This window comes from Podarcis melisellensis, assembly GCF_964234715.1.
Source record: "Podarcis melisellensis genome assembly, chromosome: 12".
Classification (NCBI taxonomy): Eukaryota; Metazoa; Chordata; class Lepidosauria; order Squamata; family Lacertidae; genus Podarcis; species Podarcis melisellensis.
In genome coordinates, this window is record NC_138544.1 from 58059290 (window position 1) to 58077200 (window position 17911).

The window sequence follows — 17911 nt, forward strand, 5'->3', positions numbered from 1 at the left end:
AAGGCCCCTTCGGGCCCCCCAATAAAATATTTGAGGGAGCCAACCCCCTTCTCAAAGTTGATGGGCATTGCCTTTCAAATGGTGTGTGTGCATTGCATCATGTGATCTATTGGTAGGCAAACTAAGGCCTGGGGGCCGGATCTGGCCCAATCGCCTTCTCAATTTGGCCCTTGGACGGTCCGGGAATCAGTGTGTGTTTACCTGAGTACAATGTGTCCTTTTATTTAAAATGCATCTCTGCATTATTTGTGGTGCCTGCCTGGTGTTTTTACATGAATAGAATGTGTGATTTTATTTGAAATGCACCTCTGGGTTATTTGTGGGGCCTGTCTGGTGTTTTTACCTGAGTAGAATGTGAGCTTTTATTTAAAATGCATCTCTGGTTTATTTGTGGGACATAGGAATTCATTCGTTCCCCCCCAAAAATATAGTCCGGCTGTTAAGTTGTGGGCGAACATATCAGACGACACAGCGATTCCTCCAAAGCAGCTCTTTATTTGTAAGCTGGAACTGAACTGAACTGAGGAGCTCAGTCAGCCTCCTTATACAGAGCTCCAGAACAATCGTAACTGTTGCAACTTTCTAAAACTATCCAATCACTGAACGTCACTTTCGATCCTTCATTTGCATAACTATCTACAGTATCCCCCTGCTGGCCCAGGGTGAGGGGCAGTGGACTGGCCCCCTGCTGAAAACGTTTGCTGACCCCTGATCGATTACGTGGGACTTACTTGCCCCCCTCCAATATTCAAGTTGGCACTCCTGCTTCCCCACTGCTAGTTTATGTACCTTCCTCTAACAGGCTTCCCCACTGCTCCTCTGTCATGGAATTCTACTCAGTATTGATCCAGAGCAGATTCTGATGTATAGTTAGCAGAGTGAAAGCTTAAAACACGTTGCAGGAATCCCAAAAAATAGACCAGAGGCAGTGAATATTTGATCCAGCAGAGCTTTACTGCTAATGAAGGCAAAGGAGCATAATGTTCACAAATCCAATACGTTGAGGATTGGCACTGGTCCGTAAGAAATCCAGTTGCAGCAGACTTCACTTAAACTTATAATAAATCTAAACCTTAACACTACATACAGAACACCACACCAGAAAGAGAGAGATATAGAAAAGAGTGAAACCCAGGCTGCTTCTGGCCTTATTATTATAGTCAGCATGACCTGGACAGAAAGAGATAACAGAACCAGTTTAAGCCAGCTGGACTCAGCTTCTCTGAAGGAATAACCCAAACATCAGGAACCCTCGGCTTGCTTCTTTCACACAGAGAAGCTTAATACGATACTATAATCTTTATTGTCATTGTCCCACACAGAACAACGAAATTGAAAAAAATCTACATCAGACATTCAAAAACCAACAAGCCTGCTATCCCAGCTATCCCAGCCTGGTTAACCCCCTAAAAACTCTGATACCCCATAATTAAATACAATATACTCCCACAGAGATGATGATGGTGATTATGATTATGATTATGATTATGATTATTATTTATTTGTACCCCGCCCATCTGGCTGGGTTTCCCCAGCCACTCTGGGTGGCTTCCAACAAAGACCAAAAATATACTAAGATGTCACACATTAAAAACTTCCCTGAACAGGGCTGCCTTCAGATGTCTTCTAAATGTCAGGTAGTTGTTTATCTCTTTGACATTTGATGGGAGGGTGTTCCACAGGGCGGGTGCCACCACTGAGAAGGCCCTCTGCCTGGTTCCCTGTAGCTTTGCTGCTCGCAGTGAGGGAACCGCCAGAAGGCCCTCAGAGCTGGACCTCAGTGTCCGGGCAGAACGATGGGGGTGGAGATGCTCCTTCAGGTCTACTGGCCCAAGGCCGTTTAGGGCTTTAAAGGTCAACATCAACACTTTGAATTGTGCTCGGAAACAGACTGGGAGCCAGTATAGGTCTTTCAAGACCGGTGTTATATGGTCTCGGCGGCCGCCCCCAGTCCCCAGTCTAGCGGCCGCATTCTGGATTAGTTGCAGTTTCCGGATCACCTTCAAAGGTAGCCCCACGTAGAGCGCATTGCAGTAGTCCAAGCAGGAGATAACCAGAGCATGCACCACTCTGGAGAGACAGTCTGCGGGCAGGTAGGGTCTCATCCTGCGTACCAGGTGGAGCTGGTAGACTACCTTACAATGCGTTTAAAACCAAAATTACATTTGGATAGGAACTGTTTCTCAGGCGGCTGGTCCTAGTCTTTATAACCCTGGACCTTCTTCCAGAAGCTGAAAGAGATCATTTCTGGGGTGGCTTCCAGAACCCACTTGAATGACTTAGAATAGGAGAGATCTCTGCACATCAGATCAATGCTTTCTGCACTAAGAAATGCAAACGGACCCATCCAGGGCAGGCTGATGGGAGCTGGTTGTTGGGTGTGTTTTCTGGGCTGCTGAGAAGCCTGGCCAATGGTACACAGCATTTAACTGGAAATGCCGGGGCTTGAACCTTTGACCACACTACCCTTAAGCCCCTCGGGTGGATGAGTTGCACCCTACAAGTTCTTAGCTCCTCTGTTACCTGTGATGTTCACCCACGCATGGTCACCAGTGGGCCATGCCCAGAGAGGGTGAGGGTTAAGGAACGGTTGGCGTTAGCAGTGGCCTGCACCTCCTCACTCCCGCTCTGTGCTCTTTCCCCAGCGCAGACCCTGTCCTCCAGGACATGTGGCCAGAGGGCCAGCAGAGCATCACCGAGGTCACCAAGAGGCCCCTGACGGCTGCCACCCTCTTCAAAAACTCCATCGTGGCGCTGGTGGAGAACCTGGCGTCGAAGGTAACTTCAGATAACACCCACACACAGCCCTGCGCAACACACACCCTGTAATTGAAATTCTACTTTATCGATCCAGTGCAGATTCCAATGGGGAGGAGGCGACAAACCCCTCTTCACGGCCTAGGACCCTCATACCTACGGGACCGCCTCTCTCGGTATGCCCCACAGAGGACCTTAAGGTCTATAAACAGCAATACCCTAGAGACGAGGGTGGCGCTGTGGCCAATCAGAAGGTCGGTGGTTCGAATCCCCATGACGGGGTGAGCCCCCGTTGCTCGGTCCCTGCTCCTGCCCACCTAGCAGTTTGAAAGCACGTCAAAGTGCAAGTAGATAAATCAGTACCGCTCCGGCGGGAAGGTAAACGACGTTTCCGTGTGCTGCTCTGGTTTGCCAGAAGCGGCTTAGTCATGCTGGACACATGACCTGGAAGCTGTACGCCAGCTCCCTTGGCCAATAAAGCGAGATGAGCACCACAACCCCAGAGTCAGCCATGACTGGACCTAACGGTCAGGGGTCCCTTTACCTTTACCTTTTAGAGGTCCCGGGCAACTAAGGAAGTCGGATTGGCCTCAACCAGAACCAGGGCCTTTTCAACACTGGCCCCGGCCTGGTGGAACGCTCTGTCTCATGAGACCAGGGCCCTGCGGGATCTGATTTCTTTCTGCAGGGCCTGTAAGACAGAGTTGTTCCACCTGGCCTTTGGCTTGGAGTCAATTTGATCCCCTCCTTCCTTTTTTCTTTCTCCTTCTGTGTTGGAACTCCTATTTGGGGACTTCCCTGGCTTTTTTCTGGCCCACATAGGACCAGTCTGGATAGTTGGCCTTGGTGAAGATTTGACGTTTTCATCCCCCAAAAAGTTTTTGATTTGAGTTTCTACTGAAATGAGGCTGCATTTTAATATTGTATTTTAATCTTGTTTGTTAAGTTGTATTTTATCAATTGTTTTTATACCTGGTGTTAGCCGCCCTTAGCTGGGGAGGGCGGAGTATTAATAAAATTTATAATTATTATTTGGACCACCTCCCCATCTCCATTTGCACTCTGTTTCCCTCGATTCCTGCAACAGCTGGTCCTGAGAAGGCGCTGGCGAGAGCAGGCCGCCGGGGGTCCTCAGCTGCCTTGGTAACCATTGGCAGGCACCAAGGCTCCCCCTGCTTTCCTTGGCTCCCGTCTCTCTCGCCGGGAACCAAAATTAGATGCCTCTGGGAGAGGAATCGGAGCGCCGTGGAGAGACAGGAGAGCCCAGATGGTCCCCCATTGCGTGCCACCGGGGCTCTATAAATAAGCCTGTTGTGATTATCGATCGCATTCCCAGCTTCTGCGCCTCCAGGGAACCCGGGGGCAAGCACACAAAGCATGGCTGCCTCTCGCCCGTTTTTACCCATGCAACTACTCTGTCGGCTAGGCAGAGAGAGGGGGAGAAAGAGGGCCGACTGGCTGGAGATGTGGGCTCAGAATATAAGAACCTGTGCACAGAATTCCAGGTGTGGCAATGATCTACGTTCTGCCCTGCCCCAGCCTAGATATTGTTGTTGTTTGGTCGTTTAGTCGTGTCCGACTCTTGGTGACCCCCTGGAACAGAGCACGCCAGGCCCTCCTGTCTTCCACTGCCTCCCATAGTTTAGTCAAACTCATGCTGGTAGCTTCGAGAACACTGTCCAACCATCTCATCCTCTGTCGTCCACCTAGATATTGCTGCGTTCCAAATCCACCTGTTTTTGTTCTCCACCAGCTATATATTTATCTGTCTCCTTTATACCCCACCTTTTCCTCCAACAGCCTCCAGGTGGTGTATGTGGTTCTTCTCCCTCTCCTCCTTTTGTTGTTGTTGTTGTCCGACTGTTCGTGAACCCCTGGACCAGAGCACGCCAGGCACCCCTGTCCTCCACCGCCTCCCACAGTTTGGTCAAACTCATACTGGTAGCTTCAGTCCAACCATCTCGTCCTCTGTCGTCCCCTTCTCCTTGTGCCCTCCATCTTTCCCAACATCAGGGTCTTTTCCAGGGAGTCTTCTCTTCTCATGAGGTGGCCAAAGTCTTGGAGCCTCAGCTTCAGGATCTGTCCTTCCAGTGAGCACTCAGGGCTGATTTCCTTCAGAATGGAGAGGTTTGATCTTCTTGCAGTCCATGGGACTCTCAAGAGTCTCCTCCAGCACCAGAATTCAGAAGCATCCATTCTTCGGCGATCAGCCTTCTTTATGGTCCAGCTCTCACTTCCATACATCACTACTGGGAAAACCAGAGCTTGAACTATACGGACCTTTGTTGGCAAGGTGATGTCTCTGCTTTTTAAGGTGCTGTCTCTCCTCCTTTAACCCCCTCCAAACAACAACCCTGCAAGGTCACCCAGCAAGCTTTGCGAGTCGGGGTTCGAGCCCAGGTTCCTAGTCCAACACTCTAACCACTGTGCCACACTGCCTCTCCAGGAGGCAGAATTCCTCAGTGAGTTGCTGGCTCTCTGCAAGCGTTTGGGAAGGGAGGGAGTGTCGCCGAACCTCACCCATTGTTCTTTGATTCCTTTCCTGCGTCTTCTGAACAGGAGCCGTATTACGTCCGTTGCATCAAGCCAAACGACCAGAAGTCGCCCTTGCTCTTCGACGCGGAGCGCTGCCGCCATCAGGTGTCATATTTGGGGCTGCTTGAGAACGTGCGTGTCCGGAGGGCAGGATTCGCCTACAGGCAGCCTTACGACCGCTTCCTCCTCCGGTAAGCACCACCGCTAGGCCTTCTGTACAAAGACAGCACCGCAAATTTTCCAAAAGTGGCAAATTTTTCCTTTCCCGCTAGCACCCTGGGCCTGGCCCGATACACCCAATGGCAAAAATCAGTGGAAGTAGTTTCTCAAGGTAGGAATATTGGGGCGTGGTAAGTAAGCAAAAGGGATGCGGTTGGCGCTGTGGTCTAAACCACAGAGCCTAGGACTTGCTGATCGGAAGGTCGGCGGTTCGAATCCCCGCGATGGGGTGAGCTCCCGTTGCTCGGTCCCTGCTCCTGCATTCTATCACCCCAAAAACAACATTCCACAATGGAGGCCTGGGTAAGGGAGCCAGCAACCAACCACACATTCGCTCCATAAGATGCACAGACATTTCCCTTACTTTTTAGGAGGAAAAAAGGGCATCTTATGGAGCGAAAAATACGGTAATTGGCAGCCAACTGGCCTTGGCTTCCTAGCATTGCAAAGATCTCTCTTTTCGTGGATGAGTATGAATCTGTCCTTCCACCTCGAGAAGATGGGTGGGTCGCTCCTTCATAATTTGGCCTACAAAGGTCAAACGCCTTGTGTGAACAAGAAGGGGTCCGCACCTCCTACCTTCTGTAGGATGTGACACATAGATAGCAGTCAAGTACAACATTCCTGGGGCACGGGTGGCACTGTGGTCTAAACCACAGAGCCTAGGACTTGCCAATCGGAAGGTCAGCAGTTTGAATCTCCGCGACGGGGTGAGCTCCCGTTGCTCGGTCCCTGCTCCTGCCAACCTAGCAGTTCGAAAGCACGTCAAAGCGCAAGTAGATAAATAGGTACCGCTCTGGCGGGAAGGTAAACGGCGTTTCCGTGCGCTGCTCTGGTTCGCCAGAAGCGGCTTAGTCATGCTGGCCACATTTTTTTAAATAAGTTTTTTTATTCAAAATTTAAACAAAACATATTATCCAAAAACATATCATCCTTGTTTCCCCCCATTTTCCTCCCTCCACCCCCACCCCCCGACTTCCCTCAGTTCCAGGCTTTGGTTTCTCTGAGACTGCTGTTTTCTGCATGTTACAAAGTTGTATAGATCCTCAAACTATTTAGGTGATTATTATCAATAAAAAGTTTGTGAATGTTTATTCTAAACCTGCCAAGGAGTCCAGTTCACTTTGTTGAGTCTTCAAATACTTTGTAAAGGGTTCCCATTCATTTTTAAAGTCACAGTTATCCTTGTCCCGTAGCTTATATGTCAGTTTTGCCAGTTCTGCATAGTCTGTCAATTTTTCTTGCCATGATTCTTTAGTTGGGGTTTCTTCAGTCTTCCATCCTTGTGCTACCAGAACTCTCGCAGCCGTTGTAGTCAGTCCCTACTCCTGCTCCTGCCAACCTAGCAGTTTGAAAGCACATCAAAGTGCAAGTAGATAAATAGGTACCGCTCCGGCGGGAAGGTAAACGGCGTTTCCGTGCGCTGCTCTGGTTCGCCAGAAGTGGCTTAGTCATGCTGGCCACATGACCCGGAAGCTGTACGCCGGCTCCCTCAGCCAATAAAGAGAGATGAGCGCCGCAACCCCAGAGTCGGCCACGCCTGGACCTAGTGGTCAGGGGTCCCTTTACCTTTAAGCAAGCAAAGTATAATGAGACCTGGGAGAAGGACCCCAATTTCCTCTCCCAGAATGAGGTTGTGCAGTCCCAAAGTGGCAGCTTTCACATTTTTGCATTGAACTCCCCTACAAAAAAACAATAAGAACAATGATCCATGCAAGCAGAAAGCTAGCACAGCAGGTAGTGGCCTGAGCTACTACCTTTCTCCTTGCATGGAGTGTCAGTTTTGCCTGCAGCTCTGTGAAAAGGCTGTTGGGATGGTGCTCTCCCATCCCGCAGTCCAGCAGCCAGCATTTCCTAGACCCTTATCTCAGGCCAGGCCAGTCACCGGTAAATTCCTCCCTTCCCAGGTATAAGATGACCTGTGAGTACACATGGCCGAACCACCTCATGGCTACCGACCGGGAGGCCACGCAGGCCTTGATGGAGCAGCACGGCTTCCAGGACGACGTCGCCTACGGACACACCAAGATCTTTATCCGCACGCCCCAGACGCTTTTCACCCTGGAGCAGGAACGAGCCCAGCTGATCCCCATCATTGTGCTGCTACTGCAAAAGGTACTTGTGTTTCCCTTTGCACCTGTGCAAACACTGTGCTGACGGTTGCAAGTATGGACAGGAGGAATGTGGCCCTCGATTCCACACCCGAAGGGCTGCCATACCTCCAGGTCAATAATATCCAAGGCAACACGATGACCAAATACAATGATACTGTATCAATATACGCTCTTTATATAATATGAAATACCATATTTTTCGCTCTATAAGACGCACCAGACCATAAGATGCACCTAGTTTTTGGAGGAGGAAAACAGGGGGAAAAATATATTCTGAATCTCAGAAGCCAGAACAACAAGAGGGATTGCTGTGCAGCGCAAGCAGCGATCGCTCTTGCTGTTCTGGCTTCCCGGATAGTTGCGCAGCCTGTATTCGCCCCATAACAGACACACACATTTCCCCTTACTTTTTAGGAGGGGAAAAGTGAGTCTTATAGAGCAAAAAATACGGTATATGAAATCACATAAACAGAAAACCTATGAATCTCTGTAAGTCACAAAATGCGCACTCTTAATGGATTCTCTTGAAAACAAAAAACCAAAGTCTTTATAAGTCTCTGAAAGTCTTTGAAGACTATTCAAGTCTCTGAAAGAAGCAATGTATCAGATTTTGATCTGGTGAAAAAAGGCTGTACAGCTTTGTTTATGGCGTCCAACGCTGCCGAAGTAGTTTGCAAACAGACGTTGTGAACAGTGATTCCGGATATACCCACTGTTTCGCAGAATTCTTCTTCAGCACAGAAGGAGGATACAGAAATGCTTCATAAAGCCATCTATAGGGTGAAACGAAAAGTATAGTAACAATTGCTATGGAGCAGTGGTCATAAAGTTATGTATATAAAGAGTGTATATTGATATTGTATAATTGTATTTGGTCATCGTGTTGCCTTGGATATTACTGACTATTGTTTGCAACACAGGGGTTAAATTGTTTGGTACCTCCAGGTCAAAACAGGGCAACAGAGTCTTTTTTTAAAAAAAGAATATTTATTAAACTTTACAATAATAATACAATAAAAAGAAAAAAGAAAAAGAAAAAAGAAAAAATAACAAAAATACAAAAATGAAAATATTTAAAAAAACACATAAGGTTTACAATGCTTATTTTCATTAACTTATTTCCCAGACCTCCTCATACCTCCCTTTTTTGTATTCCAGTTCAAATTGTTAGTTCAGTGTGATGGGACGATGAGCTGCTTGTGCGTAAAATGCAAGTCCCTCAGAGTTTGATCAGGTTTTCAAACCTCTGCCTGTGACGGAGCCCCTCCAGCATGGCTGCGTCAATCACTAGTAGAATCCGAAAGTGGCTGCTTTCGGAAACGTTTCCAACATAAAAGCTCCTTAACGGAAACACGTCGTCTGGCCTCTCGGCGTGACAGTTTCCGTCGAGGTGTGGGTGTCCCTATAGGAGGTCCTGAGACCTCCCCACTGGTTTCGCTTGAAGCGTCTCTGAGCCATCCCTCCGACTCACTTTCCCTTGGAGTTCTTGCTCGCCCTCTACTGGTTCCCTCTTCCGCTGCTACTGCTCTCTCAACCTCAGGGAGCCTTTGCACCTGCGGCGCTTTAGATGTCAGTTCCCTGACATCCACCTCCCCTCCAGGGCCCCCTTCACCCCCTCCCGTCTCCTCTCCTACTGGCGGTGAGGAGGTAAAACCCCTGAAAGAACCTCCCTCATCTTCCGACGTCGCTAACACTTCCTTCCACTTGTTGCTGTTCCTACTCTCTAGGTACTCTTCGTCATCAGAGTCCACTCCATCTTCCAACTCCGACTCCGCGAACCCTTCCATTTCCTCTTCCTCATCGGTGGTGCCGAAATACTCCCTCCTAAACCTTGCTATAGGCTGAGGTTTCCTCGGGAACCTTTGGTGGAACGTTTCTGTTAAAACCTCGTCATTGACTTCCTCTGCACTTACCCAGGTGTTTTCTGACTCCGGTTCCCCTTCCCACGCCACCAAATACTCCACCTGATTACCCTTCCACCTGGAATCGAGGATTTCCGCTACATGGTTGCGGCGTTCCCTCTCTTCCAAGGCTGGTCCCCTGACGTGCTCCCCTTCACGTCCCCCCCTGTATGGTGACAGTAACGACCTGTGGAACACTGGGTGCAATTTCATGTGGTTGGGTAATCGGAGTTTGAAAGCTACCGGGTTGACCTGCTGAATCACCTCAAAGGGTCCCAATCTTCTGGGCCTCAGTTTCTTACAACCCCCTTTGAACGGCAACCCTTGGGTTGACAACCACACTTGATCCCCCACCCTTATGGTTTCACCTTCCCTTCTGTTCTTGTCTGCCTGCTTCTTATATTGTGCCTTGGCCCTTTCTAAGTTGAGCTGGAGCTGCTGATGGATGGCTTCCATCTCTTCTACAAAATGTTCAGCCGCTGGAACGCTCCATCTCTCCCCTCCTTCCCCTGGAAATGCCCTGGGGTGACACCCGTAATTAGCCAAAAAGGGACTCATCCCTGTGGACACATTCTCCGCATTATTGTAGGCAAATTCTGCCAACGCCAACTTTTCGACCCAATCGTTCTCTCTGTCATTGACATAACACCTAAGATATTGTTGAAGAATGCCATTTGCCCTTTCCGCCTGCCCGTTGGTTTCAGGGTGCCGGGCAGTTGAAAAATTAACTTCCACGTGTAGCAAGCTCATGAGCTTCCTCCAGAACCTGGAAGTAAATTGTTTGCCTCGATCTGAGATCACCCTCGAGGGAGCCCCGTGCAACCTAAAGATATGTTCCACAAACAACTTCGCCGTTTCTTCCGCTGTGACTGCATGTGAGCATGCTACAAAATGGCACATCTTAGTTAACAGGTCTACTACTACCATGATGGCTGTTTTCCCCTTGGACCTTGGCAGATCCGTCATAAAATCTATTGATATCGCTTCCCAAGGCCGTTCTGGTGTGGGTAAAGGTTCTAATAACCCTGCCGGCGCCCTTCTTTCCCCTTTGGCTCGCTGACATTGGTCACACCCTCTTACATACTCCCTTACATCTTCCCTCACCTTAGGCCACCAAAATTCCCTGGTAACCAACCACATGGTTTTGTGTTGCCCAAAATGTCCCGCCGTGGGGCTATCATGCAACTGCTTGAGTACTCTCCCCCTCAATTCACCTTCGGGTATATACAGTGCCCCTTTGTAATACAATGCCCCATTTCTTTCCTCAAAACCTCCGGGGCTCTCGCCCTCCCCCCTGAGACCTCTGAGCTTATCCTGGGCATATTCATCATTTTCCGTTTCCTCCACCAGTTCCCGTTGCCCCACCAGCGCCGCCCCACACACCCAGCGGTCCTCCGGGATGACATGTCTCTCTTCGATCACCTCCTCCCCTTCCCAATATTCTGGTTTGCGTGAGAGCGCATCCGCCCTGACGTTTTCTGGGCCTGGCACATAACAAATCTCAAAGTTAAATTTGGAGAATTCCTGTGCCCATCTCACTTGTCGTTGGTTGAGCACTCGAGCTGTTCTCCAATACTCTAAATTTTTGTGGTCGGTGCACACTTGCACCTTGTGTTGTGCCCCAATTAATAAATGTCTCCACCTCCGGAATGCTTCGTGAATGGCAAGTAGTTCCCTGTCATACACCGTGTAATTCCTCTCGGACTTATTCAGTTTCCGCGAGAAGAATGCACACGGTCTCCACTCCGACGCACTCCTCCCCGGTTGAAGAAGGACCGCCCCTATAGCCCGGTCGGATGCATCTGTTTCCACTCTCATGGGTTTTTGTAAATCCACATGCAGAAGTTGTTCTTCCGAGGCGAAAGCCCTTTTCAGTTCTTCAAAGGCTCGATCCGCCTCCACCGTCCAAACAAATTTCTTCTTGCTGCTGAGGCAGTCGGTGATGGGCGCCGTCAAGTGGGCAAAGTTCTTGATGAACTTCCGATAAAAGTTCCCAAACCCCAAGAATCTTTGCACGTCCTTCTTGGTCTTCGGTGTCTTCCATTCCAGTACCGCTTGAACCTTGCCTGGATCCATGGCCAATCCCTTGTCTGACAAGCGGTACCCCAGGAATTCCACCTCCTTGGTATGAAACTGGCACTTCTCCAGTTTCACCCACAGCTGGTTGGCTTGCAGCCTGCCCAACACTTCTCGAACGTCCCTCACATGCTGTTCCTCATCTTCCGAATACACCAACACGTCGTCTAAAAAGGCCACACAGTTCTTGTAGAGCAAAGGTCCCAGAACGTGGTTTATAAAAGCTTGAAAACAGGCGGAGCCCCCTTGTAGACCGAAGGGCATAACGAGGTATTCAAAGGCTCCCAAAGGGGTAAACATGGTGGTCTTCCATTCATCTCCCTTCCTTATGCGTATCAGATTGTACGCCCCCCGCAGGTCCAGTTTTGTAAAAATCTTTCCCTTCCTTACTCTGGTCAAAATGTCGTCAATTCGGGGCATAGGGAAAGCCAGGGGCTCCGACACTGCATTGAGGCCCCTGAAGTCACACACCAGTCTCGGTTTGTCTGTGTTCTTTTTGTCCACAAAAAACACTGGGCTGCCCCCCACCGCTCGGGACTCTCTGATGAAACCTCGCTTCAAGTTTTTGTCAATGAACTCCCTCAGCTCCTGCATCTCCCTGTCTGACATGGCGTACAGCTTGCCTACTGGGAGTTGGGCCCCTGGGAGTAGGTTGATTTGACAGTCAAAGGGTCTATGCGGTGGCAGTTTGTCTGCTTCCCTTTCGCTGAATACGTTGCTCAGATCTGCGTATTGCGGGGGCACCTTCCCTTTGCCCATCACTTCCATCCCCGCTAGGGTGACTCTGTCTCCTCCCGAGACCTTCCCCTCCTTGCAGTGTTCTAGGCAATGCGCTGACCCAAAGGAGACCACCCTCTGATGCCAGCCCACTAGCGGATCGTGTAGCGCCAGCCAGCTCATCCCCAAAATGATGGGCGCTCCTCCCAGGATGGCCACATTAAACGCTATCTGTTCGGTGTGCCTTGCCACTCTCATTATCATCGGGACAGTCTGTTGGCTAACTTCTCCCCCCAACAGCTCTCTGCCGTCAATCGTAGTCACCTGCAAGGGGTTACTTAAAGGGATGGTCTGTATCTGGTGCTCAGCTGCAAACTCCTTACTCATGAAATTACAGGAGCTGCCTGAATCCAAAAGCGCCTTGACCTTTAGTGGGTGTCCGTTTGGCAGTTCTAGTAACACCTCTATCACTAAAGCAGGTCTGGGAGGTTCTGGCATGGGCACTTTCATTGCTCTTTGGCCTGGCTGCTGTGCCCCGACGGTGGCAGCCAGGCGTTGGCTTTTACTTGCTCCTTGCTTTCCTCTTCCTTTCCCCCAACAGCTCCTGCCATCCCTTGCCATTCCTTTCTTTGTGGGCAGACTCTGGCAAAGTGCCCTGGCTGTTGGCAGAGATAACATCTCTTGGCGCTCTTTCCCTCCTTCTTCCGCCCTTCACTGGGATTTGAAACTGCGCGCGCCCGCGCTGTTCCAACTTCCATCGGCTCTGCCGGCGGGAAAGATGGCTCTGGAATGTCTGGAATGCGGAACTCCCTCCAACGGTCTCCTTTCCCTTCCCGCCTTTCCAAAGCCCTCGCCTCCTGGCGCGCTCCTATGGCCAGCGCAGATTTGGTTAATTGGTCCATAGACTCCGCCCTGGGCCCCCGGGAAAGCTCATCTTTGACGGTTGAAGAAAGCCCCTCTTCGAAAAGCATTTGGATGGGCTCCGCCGATAGGTCCCACCCCAATTTATGAATCAGCATAGTAAATTCAGTCCAGTACTCACGGACAGATCTGCTTCCTTGCTGGCAAGCCATTAACTGCCTTCGCACCACCCCCTGCTCAATATCGCTGGAAAACATCAGGTCCATGGCACGAAAAAACTTCCTCGTGTCCTTTAAGATCTCATTATTCGCTGCCATCAGGGGTCTAACCCAATCTTTCGCCCCGGATTCGAGATGGCCAATCACATACGCCACTCGCGATTCCTCGTCGGGGAAGTCATCAAACTGCAAGTTTAGAGCGTATTGCATCTCTGTTCTAAAGGCATGATAGTTCCTGGGATCCCCCCCGAATTTCTGCACCAATCCTGGTACCTTTCTGGCGAGCGGGGTGGTTTTCTCCTTTCCCTTTTCTGCATCCTGAGCCCTCCTCTCCTCAAGCCTCGCCGTTTGCAGCGCCAACTGGATCTCCAACGCTCTGTACCTTTCTTCCAGGCTTGGACCCCCTCCAGCTGCTCCTGCCCCCCCGGTTCCGGCTGGGTTGCTCATGATGCTTCTCTCTGCACAAGCTGGCTTTCGGTGTCTTTCGGATTGCTGTGATGGGACGATGAGCTGCTTGTGCGTAAAATGCAAGTCCCTCAGAGTTTGATCAGGTTTTCAAACCTCTGCCTGTGACGGAGCCCCTCCAGCATGGCTGCGTCAATCACTAGTAGAATCCGAAAGTGGCTGCTTTCGGAAACGTTTCCAACATAAAAGCTCCTTAACGGAAACACGTCGTCTGGCCTCTCGGCGTGACAGTTTCCGTCGAGGTGTGGGTGTCCCTATAGGAGGTCCTGAGACCTCCCCACTGGTTTCGCTTGAAGCGTCTCTGAGCCATCCCTCCGACTCACTTTCCCTTGGAGTTCTTGCTCGCCCTCTACTGGTTCCCTCTTCCGCTGCTACTGCTCTCTCAACCTCAGGGAGCCTTTGCACCTGCGGCGCTTTAGATGTCAGTTCCCTGACATTCAGCAAATCCTTATCAATAAATTTTAACCTGTTTCTAAACCTTTGTTTCCATATTCTCTTAAAGCATTACAGCTGGAAACCACTTAATTTCTATCCAACATCATTCTAACATTCATTAATTTTGCAATATTTCTGTAAATAGTCTTTAAATGTCTTCCAGTCTTCTTCCGCCGACTCTTCTCCCTGGTCTCGGATTCTGCCAGTCATTTCTGCCAGTCCCATATAGTCAATCATAGGGCAACAGAGTCTTGAACCTGGGACCTTTTGCCCGCAAGGCAGACATTCAGCCACTGAGCTACACCCCTGATGGGTTCCTTAGCGGGAGTTTTCCCTGGATATTCCATCAAGGATGGAGCCTGGGAACCTTCTGCATGCAAGCCAAGGCCGTTCTGCCCCTGAAATCTGGACGCGAGTGGCGCTGTGGTCTAAACCACTGAGCCTCTTGGGCTTGCCGATCAGAAGGTCGGCGGTTCAAATTATTATTATTATTTATTCAACTTATACACCGCCCTATACCCGGAGGTCTCAGGGCAGTTCACAACAAGATCACAACCTATTAAATCAAACCAAAAGCAATAACCCAATAACTCTCACACACCTCCATGTCACATTCTGGTTAAAAAGGAACATTTTTGCCTTGCGCCTAAGGGTGTATAGCGAAGGCGCCAGATGAACTTCCCTGGGGAGAGCATTGCATAGACGGGGAGCCACTGCAGACAAGGCCCGTTCGAATCCCCGTGATGGGGTGAGCTCCTGTTGCTCTGTCCCAGCTCCTGCCAACTTAGCAGTTCAAAGCACACCAGTGCTAGTAGATAAATAGGTACCACTGCGGCAGGAAGGTAAACGGCGTTTCCGTGCGCTCTGGTTTCCGTCACACACCGTTGCGCCAGAATCGGTTTAGTCCTGCTTGCAACATGACCCAGAAAGCTGCCTGTGGACAAACGCCGGCTCCCTTGGCCTGAGAGCGAGATGAGCGCCACACCCCATAGTCGCCTTTGACCGGAATTAACCGCCCAGGGGTCCTATACTTTTTACCTTTTTTTCCAGGAGGCTGGGTGCAGGGAGAGTTTGGTGGTGGTGGTGGGTTACTTGTCATGGCTTGGCTGGCCCTGATTTGACTCGTCCGTCCTATGCAGGCCTGGAGGGGCGCCCTGGCCCGCAAACGCTGCCGTTACCTGCGGGCCACCTACACCATCATGTCTCACTACAAGCGCCACAAGGTGAAGTCTCACCTGCTGGAGCTGGTGGAGAGATTTCAGGCAGTACGCAGCATGGCGGACTACGGCAAGGGCGTGGAGTGGCCGGAACCGCCGGCCGTGCTGGCTCAGTTCCAGGAGAACAGCAAGCTCATCTTCCGCAGGTAACAGCAGAGGGCGCCGTGCCCAAATACCTTTTCGATTGGCGGAGCCTGTGGCCGATCTTGAGTTCCGATCTGTGGCAGTACAGATGCAAGAATTGTTTGATACAGTACTTGTGTTTTGCTCCGAGGAGGCGCCCTGAAATGATTGGGCATGGCTGACTTTGACTTCTTCGTTTCAGAGCAAAACAGATCTGGATAGCACCCACCCATGCCGCATGGGCCAAGCCCACCCAAGCAGACTTCGGCTGGATCTACACTCACCTTTTAAACGTTGTTAGAACGATACTAAACAATATTGTTCCAAAAAAACCAAGACATTTGGTTTCTCTTTCGCTTCCTTTGCTGCATGTCAGTCAGTCAGTTTTATCCCACATAGCCAAAGGCTGCCGCAATGTACAGTGGTGCCCCGCAAGACGAATACCTCGCAAAACGAAAAACTCGCAAGACGAAAGAGTTTTCCATTTTTGAGTCGTTCCGCAAGACGAATTTCCCTATGGGTTTGCTTCGCAAGAAGAAAGCCCATAGGGAAATCTCCGGGGACCTCTTTAAAATGCTGGCGGTGGGGAGCAAAGCCTTTCGCCCCCCCTCCGGCCTTCAGAAGAGGTCCAGGAAGGCCGTGGGGGGCCGAAAGGCTTTGCTCCCCACTGCCAGCATTTTAAAAGCAGTCCGGGATAGCAGGGAATTGGGCTGTGCTTTCGCGCTATCCCGGACCGCTTTTAAAATGCTGGCCGTCGGGAGCAAAGACTTTCGCCCACCGCCAGCCTTCAGAAGAGGTCCTGGACCTCTTGTGCCCAGGGGTCCTGGACCTCTTCTGAAGGTCGGCGGGGGGCAAAAGTCTTTGCTCCCCCCCCCGCCTGCCTTCCCGGGATAGTGGAGAAGCGCAGCGCGTTTCTCCGCTATCCCGGCGGCTTTTGAAGGCAGGCAGGGGGGAGCAAAGACTTTCGCCCTCCGCCGGCCTTCCTGGACCTCTTCTGAAGGCCGGAGGGGGGTGAAAGGCTTTGCTCCCCCCCTGCCTGCCTTCCCGGGACAGCGGTGACTTCTCCGCTGTCCTGGGGCGATCTTAAAATGCTGGCGGGGGGCAGCGAAGCCTTCGCTGCCGCCCGCCAGCATTTTAAGATCGCCCGGGACAGCGGAGAAGTCTCCACTGTCCCGGGGGCTTTTAAAATGCTGGCGGTCGATAGCAAAGCCCTCCTGTCCCCGGAGCTTGCGGGGCGAGAGGTGGGGAGAAGGGCTTTTCTTCCCACCGCCAGCCTTCAGAACAGCCTTCTGAAGGCTGGCGGTGGGGAAAAAAGCCTTTGTCCCCTCCCCCAGCCTTCAGAAGAGGTCGGAGGACAGACTGTCCCCGGACCTGGTCTGAAGGCGGTTTCCATCGGAACGCATTGATTGATTTTCAATGCATTCCTATGGGAAACCGTGCTTCGCAAGACGAAAAACTCGCAAGACGAAAAAACTTGCGGAACGAATTAATTTCGTCTTGCGAGGCACCACTGTACACAGAATCATTCAACAATTAAAAGAAAATATACTGGATTGATACAAAAAAAAAAACTTAAAACATTTATATTATCAAGATATTACCTACTCTAAACAGAGCTATAAAAGTACCTTCATATACAAGTTAAGACATTAAACAATAAAATTTCTAAGCTAAAATTATCACATGGCCGCTAATATATTAAAAAAATAATGTTAATTAACACAATGTGCAATTATATTCGGAGTTTGGTGATAAAGACAGAATATAGCTTGATGTAGATAGGGTCAAATAAATTCATCTCCTTTACAGTTGGTGGCTACCTTGGCTATATAATTTGCTCTAATTTTCCTAGCGGCAGTTGCAAAGAGTGCTACACGCCAGGTCACATACTTATCTGTGTCTGCGAGGAGATATAAAATCATGTCAGAGGGGTTCTGGCCAGGGGACCTTGTCCTTATAGGTGCTAAAAATCATTCTCTGGCTTCATGATATAAGGGGCAGTGTGATCTACCGTATGATCTTTGCCGTACGATCTACCTGGTTTGTGGGGGGAGGGGAGCTCTTGACCAACCTCTGGAGTCACATTTTAATAACACAGTTTTAACTTTGAAAAAGAATGTCATGTGGCTATACAGTGGAACCTTGGTTCTCGAACTGAATCCGTTCTGGAAGCCCGTTTGACTCCCAAAACAATTCGAAAACCAAGGCGCGGCTTCCGATTGGCTGCAGGAGCTTCCTGCACTCAACCGGAAGCCGTGGAAGCTGCGTCAGAC

At 50.3% G+C, this 17911-nt stretch overlaps 1 protein-coding gene across 2 annotated transcripts in view; it reads left to right on the forward strand.

Moving 5' to 3' along the window:
- Positions 1-17911, forward strand: part of MYO1G (myosin IG) — an 87529-nt gene that overhangs the window by 35916 nt on the left and 33702 nt on the right. For both annotated transcript variants that reach the window (XM_081931547.1, XM_081931548.1), the window contains exons 14-17: positions 2646-2778; positions 5317-5483; positions 7419-7626; positions 15438-15661. In XM_081931547.1, the coding sequence (XP_081787673.1) occupies positions 2646-2778; positions 5317-5483; positions 7419-7626; positions 15438-15661 (732 nt within the window). The remainder of the gene's footprint in view (positions 1-2645; positions 2779-5316; positions 5484-7418; positions 7627-15437; positions 15662-17911) is intronic.